This window comes from Talpa europaea (genome assembly GCF_964194135.1).
Source record: "Talpa europaea genome assembly, chromosome: 2".
Taxonomy (NCBI): Eukaryota; Metazoa; Chordata; class Mammalia; order Eulipotyphla; family Talpidae; genus Talpa; species Talpa europaea.
Window position 1 is genome coordinate 49783305 of NC_140068.1, and position 8607 is coordinate 49791911.

At 51.1% G+C, this 8607-nt stretch overlaps 1 protein-coding gene across 1 annotated transcript; it reads right to left on the bottom strand.

Moving 5' to 3' along the window:
* Positions 1–428: 428 nt before the first annotated feature.
* PRDM13 (PR/SET domain 13) lies at positions 429–8372 on the bottom strand (the record flags this gene model as incomplete). Its single annotated transcript, XM_084259582.1, is given in 5 exon segments — positions 429–2594; positions 6086–6206; positions 6484–6615; positions 8089–8318; positions 8321–8372. Coding segments are annotated over 5 exon segments (2265 nt in total). The 3' UTR covers positions 429–864.
* Between the last annotated feature and the right edge of the window lie 235 nt (positions 8373–8607).

The window sequence follows — 8607 nt, forward strand, 5'->3', positions numbered from 1 at the left end:
TGTAACTTTATTTTTATTAAAGATTGCACAAACTGGAACCAAGACCAAAATACTGAATCCACTGTACATCATTCATTTAAAAAAAAAAACATACATTACATATGTTCTCTACCAAATAGGACATTTTCTTTAAAATTATATATTGCGTGCTCTTAGATTCATGCTTTAGATATTTTACATTTGTCATTATTCTCTTATAAATAATTGCAACTTGACCAATTTGTACACCTGCTACCACTATATATTCAATGCGGCAAAGCCATAGTCTTTGACCAGGTCGGATTAAATGGAAACAAGTGTATGGATAAATGTCACATCTACAGAATTGTGACTACTGTTTAGCCTACGCAGTGAAATGCTAACGTAAATCACACACACACACACACACACACACAACATCGTTTCAAAAGGCACAATTTCCTCCACAGAAAAGAAAAATTTAAAAATTCGTGGCAGTTAAAATCTACGCCCTCGAGGGCGCTGAGATGTTCCCATTAACATGATCCTAAACCTGGAGAGAAATCCTCCTGAGCGCGGAGCCAAGAGTGGCGCGGAGGTGCAGGCGTGGAGGATGTGCCTCTCCAGAGCCTTGCAGCGCATCCGGCCCGCCGCCCTCTGCCCAAGAGGGCAGATTTCTCAACGCCACCTCTAAACCTTTGCTCTGAGTTTCAGCAACGCACCTGGGATATCTCACAGTTCAAATTTGGGGCCCGATCTAAAAAATAAAAAAATAATTAAAAAAAAAAGTTTTGTCCACTGGTTCCCTCTTCTCACCACCAGGAGCGCCTCTTCTCCCAGAAAAGAACCCCTACTTCTCCCCATCCACGCCCCCCACCCACACACACCCCTTCCCGGGAGGACACGTTATGGGTCTTGTTCGCCTGCGCCCCCAGCGTCGGGGTCGCTCTGGTCGTCCGTGAAGCAGACGTCCACGTCGCTGTCGTCGCTCTTGGCCTCCCCAGGCTCCGGCGGGTAGTCAGTCTCCGGCCCCGGGCCGTCGACCGCCTTGGCGAGCAGGTTCTGCCCGGGGTGGCGGGACTTGACGTGGCGCTCCAGGTCCCGGCGGCGCACCAGCACCTTGCCGCAGAACTCGCAGCGGTAGGGCGTGTTGCCCTCGGCGTGCAGCCGGATGTGCTTGTTGAGATTGCTGGGGTCGCCGAAGGGCCGCAGGCACACCTTGCACTTGAGCGGCTTGTAGCCCGTGTGGGTCCGCATGTGGATCTTCAGCCCGTACTTACGCGAGTACAACTTGCCGCAGTAGAGACACAGGTGACCCGCCTTGGGCTTGCCCGCGCCCGCGCCGCCAGCCCCCCCTGCGCCCCCAGCCGCCACGACGGCGGACGGCAGCGTCCCCGCGTCCAGGCGGCCGCGGCCCTTGCCGGCGGCCATCTCGGAGAGCTGCTGCGTGTGCATGGCGATCTCTCGGTCGATGCTGGCCAGGGGGCCCAGCTCCGCCGGGCTCAGCGCAGCCGCCGTGGCGGGCCCGCCAAAGTAGGAAATGGACTCGGGGTACTTGAGCAGCCCGCCGAAGTGCAGTTTGAGCGGGTAATAAGCGGCGGCGGCCGGTGAGCCGTAGAGCAGCTCCCCGTTGTAGACGGTGAAGGCCGGCATGACGGCGGGCAGGTGGCTGCACTCGCCGCCCGGGTAGGCTTTGAGCCCGCCAGCATCGAGGGTCGGCAGAGCGCAGCGCTCCAGGGGCAGCGCGCCGGCGGGGGGCAGCTGAGCGTAACGCGCTCCCGGCAGCGCGGCGCCGGCGGAGGTTGGGGCGCGCTCCACGTGCGTGAAGGCAGACCCCTCCTCCGCGGGGCCCGGGAGCAGCGGGAAGCCGCGCAGGGCCCTGGAGCAAGGCAGGCCAGGCGGCGGCGGCGGGTCCCCCGCGAGCAGGCACTTGGGGTGGTGGTGGTGATGGTGGTGGTGCGCGTGGTGGTGATGGTGATGGCCGGCGCCGCCCACCGCCGAGCTGTCCCCGCTCCCGGGGCTCCCGCCGGCCCGGCTCCCGACCAGCAGCCTGCCTAAGGCCAGGCCGGCCCCGGGTTTGCCACCACCCGCCTCCCGGTAGGGGTCGCCAAGCGAGGCCGCGGCCGCCCTGGCCAAGCCCGCGGGCTTGAAAGCCGAGCGCACGCCAGGATAGAAGGCCAGGCCGCCGCCTCCCGCTGGGGAGCCGCCCACGATGCCGAGGAAGTGACCGTGCCCCCGGGCCGCCCCACTCATGTCTAGGGCGCGATGCGGCTGCTCCTTGCCCTTCTTGGACAGCCCCCACTTGCCCGGGGGCGACGAAGTGGCCGAGGGCGCAGAGGAAACCTCGCGCTTGATGCTCTCCCGCGCTCCGCAGGCCTGGAGGGGCGGCAGAGCCTGCGGATGGGTCCGCAGAGTGGCCGCCGAAGCGGCCGCGGTGAAGTCGGGGGCCGAGGGTTTCGGGGAGAGGTGAAGGCCATCCGCGGCCGGGGCAACTCCTGGGCGAGCCGCGTGCTCCTGGTGCAGGAAGGCGCGGCCCCCGCCGCTGCTGAGCACGCAGTGGAAACGTAGGTGAGCCTTAAGGCTGTTGGGGTATCTAAATGTCCTCCAGCAGTACCAGCAAATGTAGCGCTCCTCCCCTGGGCAAGAAAGAGTGGAAAAGCGACCCCGTGAGAGGAGAAAGAAAACGAGAGAAAGAGAAAGCGCCAACGCACCCAAGGCAAAGTCCAGGTTTTGGCCATCGGTTTGGGGAGATGGTCGAGTATTCTTGGCTCCCGGCGGGGAAAAAAGTGAGGCTGGTATCCCCCTCGGTAGTAAGGACACCCACCCCACCCCACCCCACCCCCTCTCCCCGCAAGCTCCCAAATGGCCAACTTTGTTACCATCTCCATCCTCCGGGATTGCGCAAAGACCCAGAGGAGTGATCTGAGCCTTTCCAAGGAAGATTTTCTACAGGCCTTCGAGCAAATCTTCGTTGGGAGGGCAAGACTCAGGCACGCTGGCCAGGGAAGAGATGAGAGCAGAGAGCAGCTGTTGCTTTAAATCAAGTGTTGAGACTGCTGTGCCCGGGCCCATCTGTTGGCGTTTGCAGAATAGGTGGCGTATGTCAAGGAGTTTGGGAAAACTGAACAAAGGCCAATCTAATGGTCGTGAGCGCCTCATTACCAGGCGAGACAAACAATATCCTGTATGTATGGGCCATATGTAATCATTCCTTTTCATAGAACAATGTCTTTTATGTTACACTACCCACCCTTTCCACCCCCTCCCAGACTTAAACACTTTGCCTAAGGTTCTCCTGGAGCGTGACCAACCAAAGGGCCACATAGGGACTATGATTTGCTATTCTTCAAAATTATTTGTATCTTTATTTCCTTTTTAACCCCATTTAATTTGATGGGAGAAAAGAAAAGAATCGTGTCCTGATGTCTAAAAACTGAAAAATTGATAAGATGTTATCTTATGTTCTTGTAAGTTGTTCCACCTGGTAATTCATTAACTCTTAGCTGCACAAGTCCAAGCTTAGTAAAATCCTTGGAAAAGAATATAGCTTATTTTTATTACATGAATATATACAGTTCTATATAGTCGATAAATAGATATGGATACTTAACTTTTCATAAGGGCACAGGAACTATATACATACTCGGTTTTGTGGGGGTTGGTGTCCATTTTTGTGTGTTTATGATTAATATTAGTTGTTTATAATTTTGCTAGGGTCTGTGAACACAATCAAGAAACATTGTGAAACAAATTCTGATCACGTGGTGGAAGTTAATTTTCCCTCAAAAAGGTCATGTTACATCTTACAGAGAACAACAATCTTGGAGTTTGGTTTCTTTTTAAATATTGTGGATGATAATACTGAAGGGAAAGATGACCTTCAGAAAGAAGTTAGTTGCAAGGAAGTATCCAAAGTATATGTAAATCCCATTTAATGAGATTTAATGTAATGGAAAAGTTAAATTTTCCCTACTTGCACATAAGCAGCTTAAACTTCTAAAACATCACTACAGAAATAACAATGGAAAATTTTTTCAAAATCTTCCTCCTTTCATTACTTTACTTCTGGCCTTGCATGAAGCAAGTTGTCACCCCAGGTAAGTAAGGTAGAAGTTCGAGTAAGGAGCAGTTTATTTAGCTGAAACCAAGGGAGAGCAGCTAGAAAAGGAAGGGGGAGAGAGCCCTGAGATTGATCCTATCCTAGTTGTTTATAAAAGACTTAGATAAAGTTTTTTTGATATTTCTGTTACCTTATATTGATCATCCGTGTAAAATAAATCTTGAAAAAAGAGAGATGAGACATGCTGGGTTCTCTTGGTACATGTTGATTTAATACCTTAGGTAATCTTCCTTCTCCTAAATTCAGAACCTCTCTGTCATCACCACTTTTTAAAGAGGGAGTTTTCACAGCCTGCCCCAGAATGACTCAGCTCAATGTAAAGCCAAGTAAGCTTTGTTCCTAAAACAAAAGTAATGTTTTTCTTAATCTTACTTGGAATTGAATGCCACTAGAGTTAGTCAAAATTGGAAGAAGCACAACCATTCCTACTTATTTCTTCCTCTTTTTTGAAATTTAAGCAAATTTATGTTTTCTGTATCAATACAATCTCTTTTTAGTTTATCCGAATCAACTGACATGTTCTTCAGAATCTAAAATTCAACATATGCCAAAAGTATCAAACATACTTCATAAGTGACTTTGCCCCCTCTCCATGTAACCCTAATATTGTCAAGATTTCAAGTATCTTTTTAACTGGGGCCATTAAGATTCAAATATTCCCTAGAAGGAAAATGGTGTCTAGCTTGACATTGATTACCATATTATAAGTTCAATTGGCTGAAATAAAAACTTAAGATTGGTCACTCCAGCTGCTACTGTACTAAATTTGAGAGTGCCTAAGGGGGGTGGTTCTGTGCAGAAATGACTGGCCCCTAAAGGCTAGTAGCCTTCAGAGTTGTTCTGTAGTGGCAGATTTGAGAGTGCTCTGCTCTGGGGCTGTTGTTATGTTCCCCTTTTACTGGAAGAAGTTGACAAGAGAAAATAATGGGATGCAAGTAACAAACTACCTTAGGATAATTTTTATGACTACAAATCTACATATACACAAAAATCAATAGAATTAATTTACAAAAGACAGTGATATATTGAAGTGATTCACTCTTCTGAATAAACTTCATTCTCTCTTAATCATGAAGTGTTTCTTAATTCCCTACATTTGTGTTAATTTCTGTAACCCTATTTCTAAGGGGATGAGATTAAGCAGGTAATTCAGGAGAGCATATTAAAATGTCTTGCAGCATTCATTATGTTAACTTTAAACAACTATAGTTTCAGAAGAAATTACAATTTAGCAATGAAAAAATAGTTATACTAGCTTTGTGTATTAAAAGGAAATTTCAAGATCTTGACTATTTTAGCATCTCCCAGTCTTCTTTCCACAAGAAGTATTCTTTAGTGTTCTAAAGAAGGTTAGAAAATGTTTTTCTCTTTAGTTACTGCACTTTAATTTGCATAAGTCCACCCTTGGCTTTGGAAGGGATCAAATAAATCTGAGAAGAAACTGGGATACATCCCAGATTCAATTTAAGTAGGGAGAGGGAAGTGAATAAATACTATTTAAATGGAAGGGCTTCAATACCTGCCAACCGACCAGCTGTAAGTACCGTAATGTTTCTAAAATGCTGTAGAAAATCATTGCTTTCCTTCAAACCAATGGAAAAGAGATGCCCTCCCACCTTCTGAAAGCATTCCAGGTTTGAGTTATGCTTTTCCAAGTTCATAATATAAGTATTTTGATATGTGAAGCCTTTTTTTTCATTCTTAATTAATTGTCTTAATTAATTGTCTGTGGGTATGCAATAGCAAAGAATGACCCCGTGAAGTTTATAAAGAGTAGTTTTTACTCTATCATAGAAAGCCAGATTATTAGCATGGCTGTTTATCATTTACTGTTGATTTTAAGGAGGTAATATGAAGTTGTTTCTCTGCCTGCACAATCAGGAAACTTGAATTCAGTTTTCCACAAGCGAAAGGCCGTTCAAATCTAGGGAGCCCCCCCCCCCAAACCAAGGAGGGCTGTGTTCTTGTCCACCCCCGCTGACCTTGAGGCCCTCTCGAAGGCAGTACCTTTCTCGTCGTGCGTCGGAGTTGCAATTGTGGGGATGTCAAACCACTGAGCCAAAGAATTGGAGTACCACACGGTTAGCTCCTCCCCTGGTTGGACATCTCTCAGCGCTCGGTAGAAGATCTGGGATGCAAGAAACATGATAGCCTGCTGTCACTTCCTGGGTAATTGGTCAAAAGACAACTGGGAGGAAATGTTCAAATCCCCACTGCGATCCGGTGTCACTCTGGAAAAGCTATTGACCACTTTGAACCTCATGTCTTCAAATGAGGAAAATGAGGTTGTTTGGGACATTTAATTGAGACCGCTAGCTAGAGCTCTTTTTTCTTACAATTGATGGCCACCTCAGAGACAGGGAAGTAGATAAGAGTTGGCAGTCAGGAGGCGGAGAGCACAGTACCTGTCCTCCGGGTAAGTCTGCAATAGCTTCCAGAGTCTGTTCCTGGGGGTTCCTGGCTGCTCGGATTAACCCTATCCACTCCAGAGGGGAGCCCCCCGACTCGTCCACCAGCTCCCCTCTCACCATGCGCACCTGCAACACAAGTAGTAGTGGTTCTCCCCCGCCAACCCAGAGGGAAAGTTTATCCTCCACCCCACCCAAATAGGGACAATGGTTTGTGTTCGCTTTGGTCAGACTGCTATAGCTTGTTGTGGGGGAGCATAATGCCTTAGAACCTTTGTTTGGGGAAAGAAGAAAGAAAGGAGCCCTCCCAAGTCACCCCACCTTGGCAGCACTAGGAGAGCATCATCCTTCCTGAGCACCTGGTCGCATCTTGTACCAGGACTTCCCTGCATCCCACCCAGCTCTGCCTCTTGTCTTTCTGAGAACAGCCCTAAAATCAGGGTAGAAACGTTTAGAAGCCAGTCCTAGAACCCAACATGTGCCTCATCCCCTCCCCTGCCTCCCATTCTTGCTGCACCGCGCAGAGGTGTGGAGATACCCACGAGCCCGACAACGAAAGTGTTTGAACAAAGCGGCCTCTGCCTAGCCGGCCATTTAAAAGCAATTAAAGCGCGTTTAAGAAGAAGGCGTGGTGCGCAGCGAAGCCGGCTTCAGACTGCTGGGGAAGACCATCAGGCGCAGGAGCCAGATGCGGGTCCCTCTGGGCACCGGAGCACTTTCTTACAAGAAAGCGGCAGGCAGCGACGAGCCCAAGCTCAGGTTCTCACCTTACCCCTTCATCCCCAACGACTCCTGCCTCCATTTTTCCCTCTTTTTGCCTGCTGGGACCCCACCCTCCAATTGCGGGGGGGTGGGGATCGGAGGGGCTTTAAAACCCGAATTTCATCAATATCGCGACCCTGTGCAGGGAGGCAGCTCTGGAGGGTTGGCTCTGACGCCTCCGGGCAGGGAACCTGGACTCTCAGAGCCTGGCCGCTGGTACTGTGACCCCGTGCTTTACGCGCAGGGGCGCTCCTTGCCCTCGGAACCCACCCAGAGCCACCCCGGGGTTCACCCTTTTTCCATTCACCCCAAACCCACAGGCAGACGTCCGCGGAAATACATTATGGGGAGGCTGTAAAAACTGAGAATTTCCCAAGGATTATTTTTTCGGAAGAGAGGAGATGATTTTGTGAGAAACCCAAGCTTCAATTCAGCATTTTGAGGTTTTGAGGGTAATAAAGTGAGAAAAGTCCTCCACGCTCGGTGCCCCTAAGGAAAAGGCGCCCCTAAGGAAAAGGCGCCCAGAGGTGGAGTGAGCCTCGGCGACCCAGACCCCAGAGAGCAGGCAAGCTGCGGGTTCGCAGCGGTCCCAGCATGGAAAGAATCTGGTGCACATCACCAGTGGGCCGTCCCTCTTGGCCACGTCCTCTCCCCCTCAGCCCGGCCCGCGTCCAACTCTCAGTACGACTTTTGGAGAGTAAGCTGAGTCCCCTTCTACCTGGCAGAATTGGCAGGTAACGACTCGTCCACCCCTTTCCTCTACTGGTCCTCTCTACCCGGTTCCTGGGTCAGGGAAAAGGGAGGCGAACAGCAGGGGTCGGAGGTCGGAGTGGCTAATACCTTTTTCTTGGGCCCGGGTTCCCTGCGGTCTGACAGGTACTTGCCCAGCTTGAAGGTTCCTGGCACCGGCCCGAGGCGCAGGCCGGCTGGGATGCAGCAATCGGCACTCACGCTGGTGGCCGGAGCGCGGGCGGCTCCGTGCATTGCTGCCGCCGCCACCAGGCAGGCGCGCGAGCGCGCGGGGTCCTCGGCAGGGCGCGAGTGACAGAGTCCGAGGCGCGCTCTAGCCAGGGAGCCGCGCCCCGACGTGCGTCCTCCGCCCGCGGAGTGACGCGGCCGGGCATGCACTGCGCCTTTTCAATCCGGGCGGGCGCCTTTTGGCACCGCGAACGCAAGGGCGCGGAGTTTGGTGAGAGAGTTGCGCTGCGGAGCAGCTGCAGAGTCCCACCCGAGAGGGTCACATGGAGTGGTTCCCTCAGCCCCCTGCATAATCGAGGCCTCTGAATGGCTGGCGCACAATGGTCCAGGCGACCTTCCCATTCCTAAAAATCCAATTTGTCAAGGGCGAAGAAAAGGCTC